Consider the following 26,316-nt stretch of genomic DNA (forward strand, 5'->3'; position numbering starts at 1 on the left):
GACAGGCTGGGAAAGTTGGGGTTGTTCAGCCTGGAGAAGAGAAGGCTCCAGGGACACCTTAGAGTGACCTTCCAATGTCTGAAGGGGCTACAGGAAAGATGGGGGAGGACTTTTTACAAGGGAATGGAGAGATGGGGCAAGGGGTTATAGTTTTAAGCTGAAAGAAATTGATTTAGATGGGATCTTAGAAAGAAATTCTTTCCTGTGAAGGTGGTGAAGACACTGGCACAGGTTGCCCAGAGAAGCTGTGGATGTCCCATCCCTGGAAACATCCAGAATGGAGCTGGATGGGGCTTACATGTATTGGCAGGTTTCAGACAATTTAAAATGTTAGTTGGTAATTTAGAAGAATAGGCTTTGTTGAGAACAAAACTACAGATGTGCAGTCTTGTCTTCTAATTCTTTTACTTCCTTTAGTCTGCTACACACGACATGGCTGTTATATTATTTAATCAAGAGTGGATTTGCTGCTTCTGGAAAACCACATGCCTGTACCTTCTTTCATTTCATGATAATACCCTGAGATACACTGTGTCTGTGCAAGCTTATGTCTACACACAAGAAACACCCCCCTACTATCAGTTTTTAACACAAAGGTTAAGATGCACTTGCTCTTGGGTTCATTCTAATAAACTTTTTTTTCCCCTGATTAATGGTTAACTGGCAGTAAGTCTGAAATTTTTTAGTGATATTTATTGCACATTACAAGCATCATGCTGAGAAGCACATATGTAATAAGGTTTATTTCTATTTTCATGCTACTCCTTGCCAAAAAAGCATGGTGAAACCCATCTGTTTTATTTCCTGGCTGAGGTTAGACAAGGAGACTTTTCACAGTGCTCCATCACTGCAAATTATATTGGTAAAGCAGAGTTTGGAGATTGAATTCAAAGTGCTTACTCAGAGCAGGCATCCTGCCTCTGATACACTGAGATGGAAATTTATATAAAATATCATACACAGAGAAGAAAAAATGACCAGGAGATATGCAGCTCTGGAATCTGGCAGGTCCTCAGTTGAGGCTGAAGCTTCAGAAAATTGTCTCTGTACCTTCAAATATGCAAATTTTTTGCATCAATGTTTTTTCCTTTTGTGCCAGTTTTATAAATGAAGTATCTACCTGAAAAATGGAAACATATTTGACTTGCCTTTTCCTGTAACTTGTAGAAGTAATGCAAGTGCTCTGATAGGGCATGCACACTGCCTTTTTTTTTTTTTTTTTTTTTTTACTTTCTTAAGGAAAATAGATACTGTCCTCTTTCTACTAAATTTCTCATTCAAGACATGAAAAGAAGAAGAACATTTCTTATCAGTCAAGTAAACTGATGCAACACAATTCAATGACACTGTGGTATATAAAGGAACATTTAATAAAGTTGTTGGTAAAATAAGATGAGGGAATGAAAATTCTGAGATAAAGGGGAAGAAGGGTCATGAAAATATCAGACTTAAAGGGAAACAAAAATATCTTATACATGACTTATTTTGAAGAGCACAGGGGTAGGCATAAAACCCACGAATGGCTGTATGTTGATGGCATGGGGAAGGTTGGTGTTTCAGAATTAGAAAGAGTTGAGTATGTAGAAAAGCAAGGGCACATAAACTATAACAGAAACATTTAACTGTCAACCACACAAAAGTTGGCTCCAAAGGAAAATTAAAGTACAGAATAATTATAGGCATTACAATCCCAACTTACAAGTCCCAACTAAAAAAAAAGCAATCCAATGTCTTAACATTAAAGTAATGACAAAATAAACTTCAGACACAAAAAAATTGATCTGAGCCTTCCTTAGGCTCAGCTCCTTCCTGCTACCTAAAGCCACTACAGGAGGCACCTTACTCAAGCTAAAAGTTACTTTATATTTGACTGCAAAAGATAGAAATTTCCAGATCATGTCTTCTCAAGTGAAATCCAAATCACTTTACAGACCTTTCTTCCTCCACTGATTAGGGTGATAGCTTAACTTGGGCTCATAACATCCCTGCTAAATTCAGGTACAAGGTACTGGATTTGAAAAAAAGATAAAATAAAGGCTCATGGAGCAAACAGCAAAGCTCCATAAAATTTCCTGGGTGCTCTCCAGTGGATCAGAATCAAAAGGTACTTCCAGTTCCATGGCTGCTAAACTCGTGTCTCCTCCCCACTGCAGATGCCAGCACTATTACCAACCATCACCAACAGCAGTGGAAATGGGAATGTAGATTTGGTAATAAAGACATGAAACAGCAGCTTGTCAACCCCCCAGATTTTGTATTGGTATTAATCATATTTCAACAAGGTGAGAGATTACATTTCAATAAATCAGAAAGTTACCCTTTAGCTGGGGATCAGGTTCTTTTCTGTAGGAATGTTTGGTTTGATTTCTTTGACTTCTAAGTTCAACAAAATGTTTCCTTTTATCATGTAGATGTTTGGGAGAAGGCCAAAGCAAACATTCATACCAGCTTCATTCTATGCAGCTTCACATCTCTCTGCAGCTCTATTGCTTCTTGGACTGACATTAAAGGCTCAATCAGGAACACCACGAGTTTACCGGATATTTCCCCATTCTTCCCTCGACTTTATCAGTGCAGTACAAAGATGTTGTTCTTCAAAAAATTAAAGAAAAGAAACACAACCCAAGTTAACACAATACTGTATTGTGCAGCCTATAGACCCATCCAGCAGATTTGACGTGGTCAGGGAGATGAAGAATGCTTGGCACAGACACAGAGTTGTAATTGAGACCATCTCTGAGACTGGCAAAGTGTTCTAGAAATGACACTTCACCACCCTTTTTTGTAAATGCATGGTAGTTAATATTTGCATTAGCACCCTTAGTTTAGGGTCTGATCCTCAGCTGAATGCAATTTACTGGCAATTACCTTTTAAATTTTTTTCCAGAGGTAAATCTCATGCTAATGAAACCATACCTCCCTCATCTAGTACCTAAATCTGTTTAGAAAAATCATTTTCATGAAGTACTGGATGCAGTCCAGACCCAAGAAATTACTTCAACGTACTAACACTTAAACATGTTAGAAATCTTGAACTTCAGTAAAGTGGTTCTTGTAACTGTATTACTAAAGCTATAAAATCAGTGTTTTTTTACTATTTGTTTAGTAATAGCACTTGACAGCCATAGGGCACTGTAACAGCAAAGTCCACTTAACTTTATATACTCTGGCTTCCAAAAAAAACAAACAGAAGGTATCACTTGTAAATTTCTTGTAGAAAGTAGGCATAGGTTTCCTCATTTTCCCCATTATTTAACTCATTTTCTCCATTATTTTCCCCAGTTTATTTAACTACAAGTAGACACTCGATAACGTAATATTTAAATAAAATTACAAAAACCCTGCATCAATACAACCAATTTAGTAAGAACTTTTTTTAGTTCTTGTACACTAACACAAAAAAAACCAGTCAGAAATGTAACGGTGGTTTTCATTTGAAAACTCCTGAGTAAAAAAGAATCTGTCCTTTACACATGATAAAATCTAGTGACACAGCAAAATATTGCTACTGCAGTGTCCTCAAGGTATGCCCTTCGGAGAGTCCTGAGCTGCTTGCTCAGAAGTGCTGCAATAATCCATTAACTAAAAATCATTTACATGCAGAAAAACAGCTCGACTGCTGAATCATGAAGGAAGTATATAATAGTTATGTGGTAGAGCTATTTAGCTTGATAATCCCCTTATTTTCTTTCAAATTTTCTCTATAAATATGTTTCAATTTTTCCTTGATAGAAACAGTTACTTAGCCCAAACATTAAATACTAAGGAGCATTATACCGTAATAGTTTGTTAGGGCTTTTTAAAATAAATATATATATATATATAGACTTTTCACCTTGGTGTAAAACCAATAATGAGTTACATCTCAGACAGTAGAACTATTACCATATTTTCAGAGGTTAGGAAACAACTACAGTGGGAAATTGCTTCCACAAGGACTCTGGTTAAACCTTGTGCTGATCTCCCATATCTTCAATCACATCCCACAGCACTTCTAGAGCTCTAACCAGAGATTTGTACATTATTCACACACTGTACATCAGCACTGCAGATGCACAAGACAGAGGGTTACTTTTAATTTTTCTGTATTTTTTGGTAACCTGCACCTTGTTCTTTAAATGCTTCAGCCATTCTGTGTTAGGCGAAAAAGCAAACTTAAAAGCGGTCTCTAAAATTTCTTGCAACACTTATAATTATTATTTTTTGCATTATTATTTATTGCACTGACAGACCTAATGGGAAAGTATTAGACATGCACAGCATCTACCTGAGGTCCTAGACACTGATTTGCTGTGTTATTATGCAGAGGCACTGCAAGTGGGCAGCATCACTTCAATTTTGACTCTGACAATGAGGCCAAATGAAGCCTCAGAAAAGGGGAAAACAACCCTCCAAATTTCTACTATGTTTGGATAAGGAAAATAAAAGCCTTTCATGACCAAGAGTCCAAGAAAAGCTTGTGAAGGGTTCAGAAAAAGCAAACAAAAAAAGGGCAAGAGTAGTCATTCCTCTCTAGAACCTTTCCCTCCCACCAGCAATTTGCAATTCAGAAGGTGCATGAATCAAACCCAGGGGATTTTTCTACCACAAAAGTACTCACTTTTGGAAACTCAACAAAACTTCAGTAACCTACACCAGCCTGCAGCAAGGAGTTCCATAGCTCACATGATGTGTGCAGGAATGCTTCCTTCACCTACATGCAGCAGTTTCACTTGATGCCCACTGGTTATGGCACTGAGAACAAGAATAGATTTGGCAAAATAAGAGGCGAGGGTTTCAGCCACGTTTGTGGGAAGTAGGAGTGCTGCTCTCTAACCTAGGGCTGAGGAGAATATTTTAACTGCTATACTTTAATGAAAGTAGGTCAAAATCTTCTTGCTTATTCCCAGAAAGGGACTTGATGTTCTGGCTATCAATAGCGTAGAGCGCAGAGCTGAGTCAGCTACTTTTTCAAGCATAGATCATTAAGACTTTGCCAATGAGAAACACTATTGCTCCCCACCCCCACTTGCCAGTTGGAACCACACATAATATATATATATATATACAATATATAGTCCATAGAGAACATTAGAAACTCCAAGCAAGTCCTGAGCTGTTGCTAAAGGCACCTCCTTTCAACTCCAACAGCACTCACCAACCTCCCTGGTCCTTTCAGGATGCCACACATAATTCAGATACCTGACAATTGTCAAATCAAATCAGCAAACCTAAAAAATCCTGAGAGCATAACTTAGTTCTGTTACGAGTTCCTAAAACCACACCATCTTTTTTAATTCCCGTTTCCTTCATCTGGCTGATAACAGAGATGGAAGAGGTCAGAATACAGAGAGGCCAACTGTCTCAGATTAGGCTCCAGCTACAAGATAATAATCAATATACTGTCAGTAACTTGTGATTTAATTAAAATATCAGGGACATTTTTGTGTCCCCAAAACATGAGGTTAGTATGTTTTTTCCTTATTCTGAAACACAGGGGAAAAAAAAAACCAAAAAAACCCAAAAACGGAAAAATGAGAAGTAGCAGAAAATAAAGTGTCCAGAGAAAAAAGCTGAAAGGAGATGAAGAGTTTCCCACCTACCTGATGTAGCTGGCAGCAAGCCATGCTTATCACTGCACAAAACATTCACAGTATTTACTATTGCAAATTCTGTAACTCAAACACATTTTTCACCATCACTTCTAAATTAAATAACAACTCAACTCAGCGAATGACACCCAGGTTTATCATGGAGTCCTTAATTTTCTTCAATTTTGTTCTTAACCAGTTAAAGGCTTTTGGAGAAGAGGTATCTCATGGACTTTGAGAAATACAAAAACCAAAAAACCAAAAAAACCACCACAACCAAGCCAAACAAGGAGTATACCTAAGTATACCTGAGTTCTGAACACATTCTATCCAGCATACCCCAGATGCTTCCATCAAGTTTTCTGACATTTTTTTTAAAATAAGATGATCTTAAGCATTATTAGAACATCTTCAAATGGTGATTATGTCTTAAAATAACCTTATTAACTGCTGAAACCTCAAGTCCAAATATATTTTTGTCTTAGTAGACAAAAACTATGCTGATCCTCTACTTGCTGGTGATATATCATATGATCAGTCTGATCTTAAATAAATGGGGAATAGCTGACTTTTACCTTCTGTAGAGATCAAACAAAAACCCTCAGCAAGTAAAATGAAACAAATGTCTCTGATTTGAGCTAAATATTAGGAAAAATTGTTTTTACTACTTGCAGACAACATATTTAAAAACAAAATTAGCAGCTAAGGTCATGACTGACAATGAAGCTAAATACTAAGCCTATGCTTGAAAGCCCTTGGTTTAAAATGCCATAAAAGACAAAATACTGAAAATAATGCCAGCATTTCCAATTTCTGGGACAGTCATCAGCAGATGAATATGCTTTTTGTGGGTTTGTGGTGTTTTGGGTTTTTTTTATCAACTCCCTTCAAACTTACACTTTTATACTAAATAAATCTCTATTGACTCACTCCATGCTCATTTAATAGGAGGGCCTAACATCATTAAAATATAATTGATAGAAAGCAGGCTGTATCATTAATAGAAAACATCAAAAACATTCTGCACATTTCAAGAGAGAACAATGTTGTCCTCTTTAGAAGGGGCAGACAAAATAGCCCAGCACTGCTACCAATCTACAATACAGATTATAGTGGTAATGTCAAGGATATGATGATACCTTGAACTTGCTTTTATTTATAAATGCAGTTTTCCTTCCCTCCCCCTGCTGCTGTATCTTTCACAGTTAAGGAATGTTTGTATAGAATTACTTGTCTAGAAATTCCCAGTTTTCAATCCCTTTTGTCAAAATCTGAAGTTTTAGCTGGTTTTGCCAGCTAAATTGTCTTAGATCAATTTAACCTTTCATACAATAAAGCAGCCCAGCTAAATTGAATATGAATTTATGGACTTTCTACAAATCATGACAACTCTGCTTCTATCTTATAAAGTGCTTATTAAAAGACAATTCAAGGTTTATAAAAGCAGTGGCATCTGTAAACTCAGCAGACCACGTCAGGACCTGTTCCATGTTTCAGCTACATTTGAAAACTTCTAAAAAAGACACAAAAGAGCCCACTCATATTGCTAAAGGAAAGGGAATTATCCAGCAGCCTTTCAAACTAACTGCTACTAATAAATCAACCTCCTCTTATGCAGGATGTAAGTGTAGTTCAATTATAAAAGCAAATTACAGTAACTCCGGTTTCCAACAGAAAATATACCTCTGTGTTCCTATAAAGAAATGCTGATAAACCTTTAATTTCTGTACTTCATGGCAGTTCTAAACTGCAGAAATGCTATAAAATTTACATGAATTCCAGGAACCAGAATGCCAGCTTTGATAAAACAACAAGCTTTGCAGTACTCAGGCATAAAGGAAGAACAGAAAGAGAAATAAGTACAGACTGCATCCAGATCAGAAAACTGCAAGCAAAGCAACAGAAACCTGAACAGAAATAAACTCCAGAAGCCAAACAAATGTCATAGTGACTCCAAGACTAAGGAGACAAGTAGCAGGAATACCTTAACTACATGTTTAAGCAAGGCTTTTCAATAAAATATTTTATTTTTGGATACAAATTATTTGGTTACATTTTCAAGTGACCTATGTTGTCTATGTTACACGTACCTGAAAGGAATTTTGAAGGTAGTATAAACTTATTTAAAAGAAATACTTCAAGATATGTGTTCCTTTGTCTGTGCTAACCAGGCTCAATATCACAATTATTAATATAAACTTTAATGTTAAATCAATCATTCCTAAGAGATGTGCATGGAATGAGGGTAAAGACAATACTTTGTTCTTTGAACACTACCTTCCTACCTTAAAATCATTTGTCAAATTCTATCAACACAAAAGGATAAACTTGCCTGTAAATCACTTAAAAGAGAGCTTTTAAAATTGCACATAAGGCTTTTATCTGGAACAATCCAACAGCAAATATGTTTGCCAATTAAATGCTGTCATCATGTCAAGGTGGCACAAATCAATTGTGTTTCTTGAGCACGCTGTGACTTGGGGAAAAACAAAGCTTGTATCTGACAAGACTTTGGCACAACTGGTGCAGCTAACAAGGAAACCCCATTTCTTTTCTAAAAGGAGGAATCCACCAGTTAGGGGCAGGAGTGGTTTCCACACAGAACACAGAAGGGGAGCCTGTGGCATTGGATCCAGTTAATCACACACAGACAGCACAAGAGATGGAGTATCTGCAATATCTGACATGCAAGTCTCCAATTTTACAAGTTTTTGGAAGCACAAGCCAATGGCAGCAGGAATAGTTATTTTGGGATACTGTTTTCAGCTACATAAAAAACAGTAAGGAAGACATCTGCAGGTGCTTCCACTTGTGAAGGGCTAAAGCAATAAAAATCAGAGCAAAGGAAACTGTATTGAACATTAAATTAAAAAAAATAACATTTTATGATAATTGATGTCCAGGGGAAATCCACCTGCATATCAAACAAAATGAACTCATGCCAGAGAACACTTCAAGAAACATTAGAAAACCAGGAATGGAACTGAAGATGTTTCCTTACTAGAAAAGGAAGCCAGAAAAACAAGAAAAAGGAGACTCAGAACTGCAGAATAAAATTCAGCTAAAGAAAACATTTGAACTGCAACACTTCTCTCTCTTCTTTCTTCATCACCAGTTGTACTGCTGCTATTTACCTTACTATACCAAAGTCTTTAAGGAGTTGTTCTAAAGGTTATTATAGCAACTGTTCCAGGATGAAACTGTGAGTTTGGTGATTGCTGTAATCACAAGGAACCTATAAAACAACCCCTGATTTATGGTTAACACAGATAAAAAGAGCAACTGACTATAAAAATTCTTCATTGGATGTTTTCAGCTCTGGAATGAACTCCCTTTTACTTTCATGCATCAGCATTTTGGATAAAGGGCAAAACTCATTGAATCTTCTGACATTTTGGGAAATTTTACAGACTAACACTTGAAAATTAAACAGGAAAGGATTTTGCAATTAATTAACAAGGATTTCAGAATTCCAGCGAAGGATTAGGACCCAAGAAAAGTTCAAATCAAGCTAGTGTCTACTTCAAAAACACTGCAAATTCATTTTATCAAGATATAGCTAAAAGGTAAGGGAAGAATGAAGAAACCATGGGTCTGGAGGTATCACATGCTAAGTTCAGAAAAACATTGTAAGGGCAATTTTCTTATGAGACTAGAGGAGAGGAGGCAGGGACAAGAGTAGCCCAGTGATGGGGGGCTCACCTTGAAGAAAAGAAACAGTCCATAGTTTTAAGTCTCCCTCCACAAAATTATATACACACAAGTATTAGAAATAGGGAAGAGAAGCTTGAATTTCCCCTCCTAAGAACTCAGTACTGAGCTGTTATCCCCTTTTTTCCTGGCACAATGAATTGGTCTTGCATTACCTGGAAAACAGGGTAAAGAACCTCCTTTCAAAAAGCTTATCACATGTGGACTGATGAGGTTCTAGAACAGAAAATTTCCCTGTTCCCAGGCAGGCATTTCTACCTATGGAGGAGCCACTGTCAAAAACTCTGAAAGAACTACTTTAAGACTCCTTGGTCTAGGAAGGGAATATAATTTCAGTCTGGTGACTGAAGGCATTTCTTTGATCAGGTGGCACTTCTTGTTTCTGTATGTAGCACATGAGCACTTTTTAGATAGATTTTCAAGGGAAACCAGACACCTGTCTGTCCCTTTACCCATCGGGCCAGATTTAATGAAATCCTCAACTCAGCAGTGAATTTCAGCAAAGGATGCCAAGAGGCTCAAGGAGAACTAAGCTCCTGCAGGTTTCACTAAGGAGAAAAAAGGCATCCAGATGAGAAGAGACTCAAATTAGAGGCTCTGCTTTGTGAAAGGCTGCAGTAAGACCTCATAATAATCCCTTCCATGACACCAGCCAGTCTCCAGACATGTTCTGACTCACCAGCACAAAGGTCTCTCAGCCCCAGCTACTGATGCCTTATGAGATGCTGGGACAGGAGGCAATGCACATGAATTTCTTGAATAAGGGACCCTCGTGCCTGCTATCTTCCTGCAAAACAGGGCCCAGCTCATCCAGTGTGCATCAGTCCCAAAAAAAGCTAATTGTGTGTGAGGATCCTGCCTGGAGGTAAACACAAAATACAGATTTAACTGTGTGCCTGCAAGAGGGGAGAAACTGATCCTGAAGCGGGGAGGGAACTTAAATCTTATTCAGAAAGTACAAAAAGATTGAGGTGCTGCTGATTTTAGCTGGGTTTTGAAGCACTGAGATGCCTACTTTCCCTGCAACTCCTAACTTTGGGTGTCTGTATCCTCCTGAAGATCTGGACTGAAGCATGTTGCTAGGCTGCCAACAACTGCCAGGCAACAGATCACAGCACGTAGCTTGAAGTCACACTTAGAATGCAACATCCTGAGCATGTTTTATTGTTAAAAATCGATAGCCTGCATTGTCATCATCAAATATAAAATACGACCATATTTTTCCCAGGGGAGGGGGGGAAATAAGAATAAAAAAACCTTCTTACCGTGCCTGCTAAGTAAAACTTACACACTCGTTCTTCAGTCTGTTAGAAAATCAAATTAATTTCAATATTAACGAACAAAGCCACTTACATAGCACAACATGTAATTAAGATTCCTACTACTTCTTTCTGAGCTCCTTCTATTCATTGCCCCACCAAATTATTAAAACAAAGCAGTTACTATGGTAACTAATTCATTCTCTGCATTATTATATTGTTTCTAAACATCAGTGTCTAGCCATTCTGACTTACATGCCCTAAATTCCAGTTGGAAATTCTCAACTTTTGTCTCGTTTGTCAGAAAAGCCCTTTACAATCTATGCATTCATGCAGATAGGGACAGCTAAAGTGCAGCTGCTTTTGTTTATTGCAAGAAGAAGTAACTGTTCCTAAATCATTTGAGGTTGATAAATGGATGGTGCCTGTGCAGCACTCAGGGAACAAGCACAGGAGTTTGTGGAGCACTAAACAAACAGGCAAACATGACCATCTGCAGGTTAGATAAACTAACAAAAACCACAAAAATGACTGGCAGATGTTGTGGAAACGAAGTAACACCTGCCTAAGTGGTATTTGATACCCAGCAAAAAACCCAAATGGGTTATGACTGATGAAATCTTCAAGGCAGGAACAGCAGGGAACAAGAAGCAGTGATAAAATTACCTGGGAAGAAGCCTTTAGTACAACTATGTCTTCAAATGTACACTCCTTGACAAAGAGAGATATTTATCATTTATTTAATTAAAACTTATTATTCTTAAATACCTATTAAAAGGAGTCATAGGTTATTTCTATTTCAGCGTCATCATCTAAGACAGAAGGAAACTTTCTGAAAAACACAAGTAGGATCAAAGAAAAGAAAGAGTCTTTACTCTTCATCTTTTGCAGTCCTACTGCTAATGCCTGTAATTTTTGTTTTTTTAAAATGTGTCTCCATTTAATTGGCAGAATGAGAAGTTTGAATAATCTGTGCATAGGATGCTACTTTGAAAAATATGCATCAGGAAAAGGGAAAGAGTAGTTATTTTGAACAGCTAATTTCTCTCTTTAAAAAATAACAAAACCACATCTGCTCATAGTCACAAGCAATTTAAATTTAGTTCTCACAGGAAAGGAAGGAAGAAGGAACCTTCTTATTTAAGCATCTGAGCAGGGGCACAAACCACCCCATGGTTCTGGATCTCTGCAGTTACCAATGGACTCTTTTACCTGCTGTAAATGCCAGGTAACTTTCACTTGGCAAACTCATTTTTGGAAGGGATTCCAAGAGTATTACAACAGCCTGCTCTTATTTGTATCACAGGAACTCTGTGGAAGAGTCTGTTTTCTGTTAGAGAAAAAGAAAAGGCACAGTGGTGGAGAGGCAGCTTGTGTTTTCTAACCTGCTCTCTGACTTCTGAAGAGCTAAAACCCAGGTTTCTTAACTCCAAATGACCTGTCCATCAGTCCTTAATGATTTCTCTAAGGAAAAGAGAGATCTCTGCAATATACTCTTCCCCTGGCATGGCCTCTAAGCAGTTTCTCCAGTTTCAAGGAGCAGGACCTTTCCAGTTCATGGAACAAGATGGAGCAGCAGATGCCTTCAGCACCAGAAGACTGACTCCTCTTTTAATTCCTTGTTTGCACCTGCATAATCACACTCCCATCCTGACTGCACTAAGGGAGGAAACAAAAATAAAACCCTTTTTTGCATCTCAGACTGCACTTTCTTCAGGATGGGAAGGGCCTCTATGAAAGCTGAAGATGTCTGCTTTAATTAGATGACTGTTTAAATTTTTCAGCATGTTTACTTAGACACTTAATCTTTGTACAGTTCAGTTTTCCAGAGCAGAGTGTAAACCAATGTATAAATCTAGGACTTTCAAGCATATTCCCTGACCCCAGGCAGAAATAAGTATATATTACCACCAAGTACTTAAGACTTCTAGAGCTTTTGAAAGATTTACTAGGCACTCATCTGCACTGCAGAAAAACCAAATATCTAGTTCAAAAGATTGTATTTTTTTTTACATTCTCTGAAGATTACCCAGGAATTAGATAATGAGGTGTGGTTGTCTATTGGATTGTGATTCAAATATGTACAATATTAAAACCACAAATACTAAAACCCCGTAAAACTAGTTTCAAGCTATATTGTTTACTGTATTTAACACTGGTTTTAACACTAATGGCTAACATTAAATAAAACTATTTTGACTTCATATTAGCAGGAAGATGTAGTGCTCTGGATGTACAGCTGAGCTGCTGTCACAAGCAAGGAGCATATTTTACTTCAACACACCAAAGAAAATAGAAGGTATAATATAATATATTATATAATATAATAGAATAGAAAAATCCAGGTAAAATATCCAATGCTGGACACCACAAAAACACAGCATTTCTTTAAAATATCCATAGCTTTAATCAGTGACATGAGTGTTTCTGCAAAATTTAACAATCAGATTGAGATTCTTCTCTGTATAGTTTCTTTCCCCCTCACTTTTCTTGTTAATGCTTTTCATTAGCTGCTACTGTTTAGGATCATTTAGGGCAAAATGGGCTTTTAAGCTAATTTTCTTTTCATACAGCTTACATTGTTGGTAGTAATACCTCTGTAACACTGTAGCAGCTTAAGTGCATGCAAATTCAAAAGCTGTTTAGGTAGCACATAATGAAGATTCCAATTACAAAAGCAGGTTACTGCAGCAAGCCAGAAGGAAGCCAAAAGCATCTTGCATCATAAATACTGAATTTTAAGAATAAAACCAAAAACCAAACATAAGCCTGTGCATAGGCATTTCAACCATAATTGTAACTAGATAAAGGATGTTTTTGCAGTGGGGTAAACACACCTCAAATATAGAGATGACTTTCCCTAATGGGTGGCAAGTGGCAAATGATCTTGCTATGTGATGATTCCTGGTAGAATAATTTTCAGTTACTTATTCCAAGGTCATCTTCTCTTAGCCCTTAAAATAGCCTTCCTGTTCTTGGAAGACAACTCTCAGATCAGGTATTATCTTGCCTAATCCTCCATATTTCAAGATAGTAAAAACATTTTGAAACTCCTTACAAGGCAAGTCACAGAAAAAATTGTGTTGAACTGTTAAAGCACCCTTGTAAACACACAAGAACGTATGCATTTTTATTTTGAGACACTTATATCAAAATAAATTAGGTTCCTTATGGAATACCCTGTTTGCTTTATTCACAGAAATCTCCACCTTCTGAAACACCTTCCTTTGTCACATTTGAAGGATTTGATGCTCTTCCTGCAGAAAGATTTAGGTAGCTTTTACTACCCGATTCCTAATTTCATTTATACCGGATTGCTAGGGGAAAAAAAAAAAAAGGAATTTTCTCCAATTGAAAATCTTTATTTGCTGAAGGCACTTAAAGGTAGAAAATCATATTTTTGTGAAAGTGAATTGGTATTTTATGAAGGAGAAACTTTCACTTAGAAAACAGCAACTGATAAAATATCAGGAATCTTTTAGCTCCCTCTGCTGCCCTAATCCTTCAATATCCCTTCTACAGTCTGTCAAAAAGACAGCAACCAGCTAGGCAGCCCATTAATCTCTTTTTAAGAAAAAATATGGTGTATTTAGTATGGCTTGTACTAAGATCAGTATGCAGAAAGAAACCTCCATAAAGCACTAGGTGGTTTATAATTGTTTGCATATTTTTATATTTCCTTTTTTCTCCAGTATCTGCAGCAAGTGAGAAAACTACCAACATCTTCAGATTTGGATGTCAGTTAAAAAAACCTGATAGTTCTTTTTCCAAACAACTTGACCCCTGCATTTCCCACATACAGAAGAGAGAGCCAAGTGTTCTCACTGCCTGAAAACATTTATTCCTCCCTCCTTTTATTTAGAGGTCAGCTCAAGCAGTACGTACCAACTTGAGTAAAAATCCTTTTTTAAATTCAGGGGAAAACCAAGCACTGCTGAAGTAGGCCATCTCCCTCATTAATATGCAAAAAACTTGTCTTTACTGCCTAATTTCACAATTGCAATGGGTCAAATCACAGCTTCCACAAGCCAGATAGGCTTCATCAGTGGTCATGAAACAACACTCAGTATTTGTCAATCTGGTAATTTCCTCTTGTTAAGAAGCCAGGTTATTTTATGCACAGGAAAAAAAATGGGAAAGAAAATTCATTTTTTAAGCTAGAACACTCTGTGTTTCAAGATTTCTTTCTAAAGCTGGAAAGAAGAAAATCTATTTCAATCCATACCTGCTTTTTTCTCTGCATTCCTCCTAGAAACAGCAATACACCACATCAACTATGTAGTGAAGAAGCTCATGCTATACAACAACACCACCAGGGAAAAAAAGAATCTTTAAAAATGCATATTTTCTCATAGGGGAAGAAGGCCTGGATTATATCCTTGAAAATAAACTAATCCTTTATTCTGCACATTCACTGTCCTTCAAAAATTGAAGGCACTCTCATAAACACTTTCTTTTCCCATTTATGACCCTGACCAACTCATCCTCTTTTCTCAAGTGATAAAGCAGCACTGTTATAATAGCTAAAATACATTTCAAGTTTTCTTTTGAGCACTTGGAAACAGGAACAGGACACCTGTGTAAAAAGAATAACCTTAAGATGTATACTGGTGCTGCATAAAAAGGAAAAATATTTATAATGTTTGTCAAGAAGCTCTTAGGTGTGCAAAAACCTCAAAACCTTCCTCACAAACCAGAATCAGAAAAACATATCACCCATGGGGGGCATATAGGGCAATTCACAGACTTGTACTTGAATATCTTCCAGGCTTTGCTGTAAATATCACATATGAGGTCCTCTGGGAAGCAGTTTCTGGTTTCAAGGAATCACAGTAGGAAAGTCACAATTTTGCAGTTACATTTCCCACATCATGATGTAGATGTGGGATCCCTAATCCCTGTGCAAATAAGGAGAGGAAATACATGATGAGACACCCCCTTTCATCCTCACAGTTTCATAAATGTCTCTGTGCTTTCCTTTTTATACAAGATAGGAAGAGAGATTGTTTCCTCTTGCTTGAAGTGGCTGATTGAGCTCTATAGAGTACACAGTGTATTTAGAGAAACTTTACCATGTTCATCAAACCCATTCACAGACAATTGAAAGCAGAATTTTCCTCACACTGCAGTCACCTTCTGTTGCCTTCCCACATCATCCATAAGCTCCCAGCAAATTCAACTGAGATCAGACATCCCCAAGGTAACCCCCAAGCAATGGTCAGTGAAACATCCACACATTTAATTAAAAGATTTCTAGAACATAAGCAAATACACAGCATTGTTTACAGTTTTGTTACAATGTAAAGTACAATAATACCTTAATTAGAGATAACAACTTCTCAAAATGCCAGAAACATTCAGAATTGTTCAAACTGCCCACAAAATGAACACATTTTCTTTTTGCACTGTGACACTTCCAACTGTTCTGCCAAATGTATACTACTATAATTATGCTTTGCAATCACCAGCATCACCGGAGAGGGGGACAAAGAACAATACAATCAGTAACTAATTAATCTTTCACATGCCTTGATACTATTTAGCTTCAAGGGAAGAATCCTAGATGTTATTTTAAAAATTGTGGAGTTTAATATTAGCATCTTGGAGTGCCTAGAATCATCTCTTTATGCTTAAGTATAATTGACAGCTACTGGTGGAACATTAAACACAGGAATTAGTATCTGGCTTTTTCAAGGGACAGTCTTCAATTTGCATCATCTAAGTAAACTCTGCAACTCTGCTTTATAGAGCTCTATAAACTGGGTTAACAAAGCACCAGCCTTTTGAGATGACACACTAAGAACACTGCAGACCATTGAAACGTGCAGAAAATATAATGCAAATAGCTTCAGGATTAAAAGGAAATATTCTATTTCATATTTAAGAAACCACTGAAGGGAATCATAGGTACCTTGGAAACAAAATTACTTACTCAGCTACATTAAAAGAGAACTAATTGCTCCCAAAGTAATACAATCAGGTTTTTTTCTTCATTGAGTATCAGCTGAAATTTAGTAGTACTACTAACAAACTATCATTAACCCACAAGGTAATAGTAAATCCAGTGATACCTATTCAATTTGTTGCTTAAATTGCATGATTAGTTACTCTGAGCAAGTGTTCAAACTACCCAAAGCCACAGAAAAGCAGTTAAAGTCAAATAATATTTAGCATGCAGTTATCTAAGTTACAGGAGCATTTGTGGCAATCCATTAACTCCACAGAATAGCTGTGTGCAACCCTCTGCACATCTTCCCAATGTGAGCATTTCATTTTGAGGATCAAGCCCACACCACCCATTTTCCAGAAGCTGAATTTCAGCTCATTATCATCCTCTCCACAAACATGAGCACAAACAGCAATTAAATGCTGTATTTCACCACCAGAATGACACTGGCATCTCTTTATGGATATAATAATGTATTAATGCCTTCCCATCAGAAGTTTTTGTTAGACAATTTATGAAATAAATATATGGTAAGAAGCAGTAAATCATTTTAACATGTTTTTAAGTGGAGCTTGCAATAAAAAGAAAATTCACATTAAAAATAATTCTCTTCTGAGGGAAAAGGGTAAGACAAAAAAGCTATACATGAACTGAGGAACAAAAAAAGCTGACTGAGAAGATAAGAGCTTGGTAAAACATTATGCATGTTTCTAAAATATAAAATATTTAGGTTGTGTTATGGAAGGTGCACAGATCAGAGAACAACTCTGCATATTTAATTTTTAAACCTAAAAAGCACCACATGTAGAGAAAAGCCTTTTTAAACAAACCAGCCCCCCAGTTTTTATCCCACTTTATGCAGCTGCAGGGGTAGTAATTTAAAAACATCAGCTGGAGACATGTTTACAAACCTCAAAGAACATTTGGACATTTGAACACTCAGATACTCCAGAGCTTAACACAGGCTGGACATTTTAAAGAGCTAAATTTGTTTCCTGTAACCATACAACTTCAAGCATTTTTCCTTCTCCATTGTTTCACCACCTCTCCTCTTCATCATCTTCTGTCTGGCCTCCCCTCTCTATTTTTCCAGCATAACTATTTGTCTAGCACATGGTAAATGGGATTAGGAAGCAGAGGGGACTAAAAACACTTTTTTCCTATGTTATTTTTCAATTGGATCAATTCCCTACACCGCATGGCTGCACAGATTTTACCAGTAGGATGCAGTGAATGGTGCAGGGCTGAGAAAAACAAGCCAGACAAAAGGCACTGATTAAACAGCATCACTGGATGTGAACACGAAGCCTGGGGGAAGCCACTATTTTGAACAGTCACAGTGGCTACTGGTCTGTCACCTCTGTCCCTGATAGATTCCCTTCCCACATCATCACAGACTCTATTTTCTCCTTAAATTGTCCCATTGATCAATATAATAGTCCTAAAAGAAAACTGAAATCCCACAAATTGGGTTGAACTGATTTAACTGCTGGCTGCCATGAGAGGGACAGATTTCTCCATCCTCCCTCACAATTTGCCAATTCAGTCCACTAACACAGGCCAAAAGAAAAAAAGTAAGTAAACAAACGAACAAATAAATAAATAAAATGGAGCTTCAGGCAAGTTAATATTTTTTTTTTTACTGAGGGCCCAGATACAGGGACCCCAGGATGCAGACCTGAGACCTAAAACCCTGAAGCTAGGAACAGAGCAAAGAGGAGCAGCAGCAAACCCTTAGGGCATTTCCAGCTGATCTGACTGCAAAGCTGCCTGAAAAGTGGGGCAGCCTCCCCAAGTTCCCCATCTCTGCAGTCAGTTTCCCATTTCTTTGAGCAAGGATTAGTCTCCAGTGAGCAGATTGAGCTGACTGCTTGGCCAGTCTCTGTGGGACAAGAGAACAGTTTGGACCTAGTAAGTTTTAGAAGAGACTAACAAGGAGATTTATCACCTAACCCAAAAATGGAACTGTTCCTTTGATGCTTTGATGACAGTATCTATTCTCTGGCTTCATCAGGGTGAGGGGAACATCCCAGTACCCTTTTTTGGTCCTTTGTCAGCTGAACCTGGACTGAGGAATTTACCTGAATGTGAAACATACCAACAACAAAGTTTATTTTTATCTGAGTCATCTTCTCATTCTAGCTCATTGTATGGTTACACTCACACTGGCACAAAGAAAAGGGGGGGGAAAAAAAACCAAAAACTAAGGACAGAACTCAGCTGCCAGGGACTGCTTACTCCAAGACAGCTGCCAGAAAAAAATGTCTCAAGTCCAATGTGTGGAGGAGCAAATATTTTAACTGCAGTTCACTGCTTCAGTATTAGACATGACACAGAGACCATGTGTCCAGAGCTCTGAACACTCCCTCCCATTGTATCAAAATGGGCTAAAGAAATTAACCCCTTCCTTTTAAGGAAAGCTAACATTTGAATATAAATTATTTTAGCTCAAATCATCTGTTTGTATGGTCAAAACCACTGTACCTCATCCCTTGATCTGCTTTAACAGGAACTCTAAAATGAGTAAAGAATACCAGGAACACACAACTCAGTCATTCCTGACAAAATGATTGAGCCAAATGATAACACTCCTTTCACTAGAACAAGGGTACTTCAATTAATACTCTTTAAAGTTCAGGGATCTTCTGGGATTTTTGTTTTGCTGTATTTTTATTTTCTACTTCCTCCCTAGGATTACACACAGACTGTTCAATCAATCTTTATGAATCACATCTGTAGAGAAAGGCCCTCAAGAGCAAATGGTCAAAATGTTTGGGAAGAACACTGTGAAATACCATGCTGAAAAAAACCTGAACTATGTAACAGTAGAGTGTTCACACACAAGCTGCTTCCATTTCTCTAGATCTAATTTCAACCAAAGCCAGTATTTCTGCACAACTAATGCAGCATCACCAGGCACTGCAACTGAATCAAGAATACTTTGGATGACCAAAAGAACAGACCTCCAGTCTCCAGGAATATCAATAATCCATGAAATTAATTAACATCAGAAATTCCTTACCTTCAAATATGCGATCCAGACGTTGCCGCTTCACTTTGTGTTTGTCCATCAGAGACATAAGAGTGGAAGCTCAAAGAACGTCTCCACACAGCTTGGTGATGTCTTCTCAAGCCAGCCACGAGTCAGAAATGTTTACTGTCTTTTATAAACTTATTTTCACCTGTAGAGAGAAAGATAAAATTTTGAAGTCCAGATTTTTTTTCACCTCCTTCAAGAAGATGATCGGTATGAACTTATTACTTAAGAAAAAACACAAAGTTCATAAATCATAACCTGCTATTTCCCAACAGTCTGTCTTCTAAATATGTAAAAATGCAAAGTGCACAGTACAGTTCAAACAAGCCCATGTAAGAAATGCTCCAAGAAAATCTGCTGTTTTCTGCCTTTGGACTCTCAAACACTTTCCTTCCCTTCCTCTGAAGACAGAGACAACCACAGCAGGTACCTTGGGCAGGCACAAGCATAGGATATTCCCATAAAATGACAGAAACCAGCCCACCCGGGATGAAACCAGAAAGCCACACTATGGCACCACAACACTCACAGCCACGGAGAAAAGACTCTCTTCATTCTTAACTTTGAAGCTTTTGATAATAAAGTAAACCAGAGTTTGATACTTGGAAGTTGAAGAAAACAATTCCAGGGGCAGGGAAGCCAGGAAATGCATCACGGTGACAACCCAGAATGCCAACATCTATATCAACCAAATGGCATTTAAAGCAGGTTCATGCATGACTGGGCAAGCTCTTTGGCAGCAAGTACAAGTAAGCACTTTTCAGATACCACGTAGCTGGGCAAGACAGCATAAGGGTATTGCAACAAGCAGCCTGTGTTTTAAGCCAAACCACTGAGAAGCAGGAAGGGGGGATGGGGAGAGAGAAGAAAAAAAAATCCTTCAACAACAATTTAATCAAAGCATTAGATTATAAACCACACAAATGAGTGGATGGGATAAAGCCAAGGATACAGATCCTCTGAGCAGCATAACCAGAGCACCACTTTTATCCTCCTTTAAATATCTTGATAGGGAACCAAACTTGGTGAATGCTGCACTACAAGCACTGTGCACATTAAAATGAGCCACATAATCCACTTCCCTGTTTCTTTTTATTCCTGTCCAACAGTTTTCAACATCAGTGGTCAGCATTAAATGGCCTTACAAGTGACTGAACCTAGAAATCTGCCTGTTTCTCCCTGGAGTCTTAACTTTTCTAAAACCAGCTGTAGGGATATATATAATCAACACACTATAAAGATTCGTGCACTCCAAATGAAATTATCAACATAAAAATATTTTTAACATGAAGAATTGTACTTCTGCATTAAAATTGGTGTCTTAACCAGCCCTACCTCTGCTTAGTACATTTGGGCATTTAACAAAGTTACTTTCGTGTTTACTTTCATTTTAAAATGGAGTTCATGTGCAATATTCATGGTGCTTTTAACACTTGATTCAGCCTCCTCTTCCTCCTCTTAACTTTCCCTTCACACTTTATCCTCAAATAGGATTCTTCTGCTGTTTTGCATAATGTCCGATTCCAGCTGAATACATTTCATCATGAATGGGAGAAGAAACATTTATGAAAAATCTCCAGTTTTTCCTCTTAAGCCCAAACAAAAAAAAAAAAAAAAAAAAAAAAAAAGTGGCTATTTTAGAAATTTTCTCTTATGTTTCCCAACATAGATTTTTCTTACAAAATACAACATTCTTAAATATTGACTGTGACTATAAGCTTTACACACAAGATTTACATCAAATCTAACATGCATTTTGAAACCTGAAAAGCCTGCTACATAGCCACCTGCCTTTCCTAAAGCAAACACCCCAAAGCTGTGTAGAAGATAATTCCTAAACTAGTCTTCCTTTATTTGCTTATCACTTCTATATTGGATAATCTACTTCCTTCACCAGTCACATAGTAAGATCTAGAGGAAAAGAAAGAGAAACCAGAATATAATGAACATTTTAAATACTAATCTTGGTTTAAATTTTTATAGCTTATTTAATTAGCTGTCTTGTAGGAACATATATGCCCTCCAGCCTTCTTCTCCTGGTTTGTTTATTCATTCAGCAGAAGATTTTTCCACTATAGTGATTCTATGTACAAAGCTGGATGACAGCTGTAAAAAACAGACCATCTGTATACTACTGACCTACCACTGAAAGTGTCACCAGATGTTTTCTATCTGTCTACAGTAGCTTCAAAGTGGATCTTGTAAATCAAGCAACTTTTCCTTTTAAACATTGTTTTAAAATTATTTTTACTCATAGTAAGTTGTCTTAAGTTAAAAAAAAAAAACATTTCTTGTGCAAATGAGCAAAATAAAAAAATGAAAATAACATTTTAGAGTAGTTTGAAATATAACCCCCATGCAGTTTTATTATGCTTACTGTGCTTACTGTTCTAACACAAAGAGAAGATGCTGTTTACAGAATGCATTTCCCAGCAAAACAGCCTTATCATTATCATTTGTTACTACAATTATTATTTGAGAAATTCACTAAAAATGTAAGCCTAACAAATTTAAAACCAGAACACGAAATTCTGGCCAGTATTTAAGAGCAGACTCCTGCAGTTCAATGTTTTAAGATAAGGTGAGAATACAAGTGATTTAAGCATATATTGCTTGTCGTATGACAAGTATTAGCTACAAAGTCAGCAGAGATAATTTTAGAATAAAATATACACTGTATAGAATAACACTGGTGCTTTTTCTTTCAGTTAAGCAGATGATTCCAGTGTTTGAAAATATTGTAAGAGATTACACCTCTGGATCTTGCAACCTGAAGGCTCTTTCTTGAGAAAGGGAAGAATTTTACTGTTTCTGAGACTTCAATATAAAAGGAAAAGGGAATCTCTAACATTTTAACAGCAAAAGGCTGATTTCTACATTTTTTTTTTGCCTCACTGTCACTTCCATTGCATGAACAGACTTGCAGGCTGTCCCAAATCAGATGAAGTACAAGAAATCCAAAACAGAAATGAAATTCACAGAAGAGACCATTAAGAGATCATTACCACATTGAGAATAAGATCATCAAGTTTCATGTTACCCCTAGGAGTCTCAATCTACATTTAATTTAAGCAGTCTAATATATGTTCTTTGGTTTTAAAGTACATTAAATTACTGGAATATTTCTTATTTCTACTATGGACTTTTAAAAGGTATAAGGCTATTGTAAAAAAACAAAAAAAAACACGTGAGTTTATATTCCATATTACATTGCCATCAGTTTTGGTAACTTAAATCAATTTCTCCTCTCCCCACTTAAACTGATCTCTTTTCCATGACATCTCACAAGCCCTGAAATGTCCATTCTGCAGAGCCCTGGAAGCAGTAAGTAACAATAATGCAAATGCAGTTCCTCTAGTTATAAACATTTGAATTATCCTAAGCAATTATACACTTTGCAAGAATTATTTGTGGTTGGTTTTTTTCAGAAAGTGAACAGTTTTGTTTTAGATAATAAACAGATCATGTAGGACAACTCCTGCCACTGGCAGGGACACCTTCACAGGATGCTCAAAACCCCATCCCAACTTGACCTTGAACACTTCTAATGATGAAGCATCCAGAGCTTCTCTGAGTGCCTGGTGCAGTATCTCACCACCCTTACCATAAATTTCTTTTTTGTATCCAAGTCACTATACCTAATTTTTGGGGGCAAAAGTCACAGCAATTGGTGAGCTGGATGGTGTACTCAGGGCAACTGGGGCTGCTTGCAAGCAGAAGGATGCCTTCTGCAATGACTGTTGCTGTACCACCAATGCAAATATCTTAACTCTTATTTTCTCACCTGAACAGGTGAGAAACAGAGTTTTGAGGTTTTTTTCTTTCTCTTCCCCTTGCCCATTGATGTTTTATCATCTCTCCAGTGAAATGATCAAAGGGACTCACAGGATGCACACCCAGCTTCACAACTGAACGTCAGATATTTCCAGCATTTGAGACATTCTCTGCCACAACTGGTTCTCCAGTTTGTGCAGCTAAAAGCAGAGCATCAGAGAACAAATTTAAAACATACACTCTGGAATTCTCAAGTCCATTTCATGGACCTGACTCTTTCCAAAGCATGAAGCAGTAAGCTGTTCTGCAAACCTAACTCAAGGCAGAACCTGCAAATAAGAACTATTTACTCTACAAAAAATATTTATGTTCCTTAGAAATTACTTTCAGGCTTCATGGTTTCCCCCCTTTTGGAAAAAGGGCAGCCTATGACATATGCCAAAGACAAGCTGTGACAAAGCCATTACCAAGAAATGGAAATTTATCTACATTTCAAAATATTTCTCTAATACAAAACAACATATTTTGTGTTTGGTAGAAGAGCTTAATATCAGGTTGATAAAGACCAGAAAGTAAAATGATTTGTAAAAGTGCCAAGTCAGAGAAATTAGCTTGATGTCCCAATAAAATCAAAGATGTGTTTTACATTGTAAAAAAGTCAACTTTCTGAAGCTATGGTAAGAGATGGGACCCAGCCCTGAGAAAGGTAAAAATAAAGCTGATCATGCACAAGAGAAACATTTCACTTGAAAAAGCTCTACAACTTGTAGTAATCTCTAGGGTCAGTAGCAGTAATATTGGTCCTTCATAAAACAATTTTGGATCAGAGGAATGGTGTTTAATGATGGAAGTTTGGTGATATTTATGTCTTGCTGCAGATACACAGCATACTACACCTAAATACAGAACATAATTTTAATATGTGAATTCAAATTTATTTCTTTCTAAAGTATTACTTAACAGTAATTTGAAAATTGTCCAACTAAAAATACAGAGGAACCTCAGATAAGAAGATGAGAAAAACAGGACCAAGACTTTTGTTTCCACTTTATTCAAAAATCAGCAATAGTAAGACTGCTGCAGCACCACTGGACCATCCTGTTCTGAAGTTCTTCAGGACAGCATTTGTTCTTACATTTTATTTCATGCTGCTCTCCTTTTCTGGAGGTACAGTTACTTATAATAACAACTTCTGCAGTATAAAACCATCACATCACTTCCACCATCCTCGAAACTGCTCTTGCAGAGACTTAGAGCACACTTAAAAATAAATGTGGTTGAAAGAGCAGAACAAAGAGAGATTAATTGCAAGAGGAAAAGGTATTATGTCAGACTTTCTTGTGCAAAAATTGAAGTTATTCCATCTTGTCTGCCAAAAATTAATGCTGAATTAAGAAGAAAATATATAATTATATTTGCCTGTCAGATAATTTATCTTGCCATTAAGTGTGGCTAAGCCACTTTGCCTTACCATTAGATGTCAGTACAGTCTAAGGGAAACTGTACAGGGAGCTAAGATCAATAAGTTAATCATGAAAGTGATTACTGAATGAGATGCCAAAAAGAATGTTAGATATCATGCAGAAACTGACTGAAACACCAGACATCATAATGGCATTACCTAAATCTAAGAGGCACCTACCTCAAAAAAGATGGAGAACTAGAAATTGTGCCAGGACAATCAGGCAGTAAAGAGCATGGAATAAATTGCTGAAAAAGGAGGAAAAAAATGCATTTGTACTGCCCAGCCTGAAGAAGACACAACTCTGGGGAACACACACAAAAAAAAAAATCCATGGAAAATATACAGGGTGTCTCAATTTAATGTCTAGGGAGCTCACAGTGACCCAGGGAGCCAGTATATCCACAACAACAAAAAGATTTGTCACCAAGTATGTAATTAAATTGTAAAATCTGCTGTCACATGCATGATGGATGCCAAAACATTGAGGTTCTTTAAAGAAATTAGGCAAGTTTATGAAAAACCCATCAGTGGTCCCTGATAATAATGGCCACAATGCAAAGCCAGTAGCAAGGAAATGCCATGGGCAAGAAAAATGTCAGTGCATGCTCACTCTGTTCTCACAACTGCTGCAGTGTTGCTCTGACCAAAAACCCATTTATTTTGGCATCCAACAACTACCACAAAGAGAGATCCTCCATGAAAACAGGAGGAAAACCTTTGCATCCTTAAATTTAACAGCAAGTCACTGAAGTACCACTCGGTGACTGCTGGAATAAGACAAAGCCTTGCAGCCACTGTTACACCAATGTCCAGTGCAGAGGAATCTTTATCCCTCTCCCTCACAGTGCTCAGAAACACTCTGGGACCACACTTCACATGCAAAGAGTTTGCAGTTGGTTCAGCAGTTTATTCCTCACCAGTACAAACAAAGCTCCTTCTTTTTAGGACTGGGTTCTCTGCCCTGGGAGTCCAGCTGACAGGCTCTCGTTCTGCATTTATGACCTAAAATTTGAACACTATTTGATACATTTTATGAAAGCAAACTTGACTGCTCTGCAGCTCTTCCATCATTTTTTAATTCCATCAGCAGTTTTTACTGTATTTATCAGTGAACATTCTTTTTCCTGTTGATAAAAATATTCAAATAAGGCCAAGAATGCCCCTTGTCAGCATTAAAAACAAACCTTATGGGGTTTTTTTGACCTATTGCCCACTATTTTTTAAGACTTTGAATATTTTTGGTATTATTCTATGTTTCCAAATTACCTAAATACCATATAATGTCTTCCAAAACGCAGTGTCATATTTTTCTAATTTTAAGCTCATATTTTTATGGCACAATATTATAAACTCAGCATTCTGACAGGGATTATAGTAAAAATAGTAGAAGAGACTGTGACAGTAATTCTGTCATTATAAGCTTTATATGAGATATTTGTCTTCACAATAAGTTTGGGGTCTTTTCCAAAGACTTTTTTTTTTTCCTTGGTAGGATTCTGTCTCAATTATAGATCTGTTCAAGGCCAACAATTACTCACTACTGAAAACATGCA

At 37.1% G+C, this 26,316-nt stretch overlaps 1 protein-coding gene across 4 annotated transcripts in view; it reads right to left on the bottom strand.

Annotated features, from left to right (window-relative positions):
- Positions 1-26,316, bottom strand: part of CTBP1 (C-terminal binding protein 1) — a 223,700-nt gene that overhangs the window by 152,783 nt on the left and 44,601 nt on the right. For 3 of the 4 annotated variants that reach the window (XM_071753255.1, XM_071753253.1, XM_071753254.1), the window contains one exon: positions 19,510-19,669. In XM_071753255.1, coding sequence (XP_071609356.1) covers positions 19,510-19,567 — 58 coding nt within the window. In that variant the 5' untranslated portion in view covers positions 19,568-19,669. Of the gene's footprint in view, positions 1-19,509; positions 19,670-26,316 lie in introns of those variants that run through there. The other variant, XM_071753260.1, reaches the window with a different exon arrangement.

Source organism: Heliangelus exortis, chromosome 10 (assembly GCF_036169615.1).
Source record: "Heliangelus exortis chromosome 10, bHelExo1.hap1, whole genome shotgun sequence".
In the NCBI taxonomy this organism is placed as follows: domain Eukaryota; kingdom Metazoa; phylum Chordata; class Aves; order Apodiformes; family Trochilidae; genus Heliangelus; species Heliangelus exortis.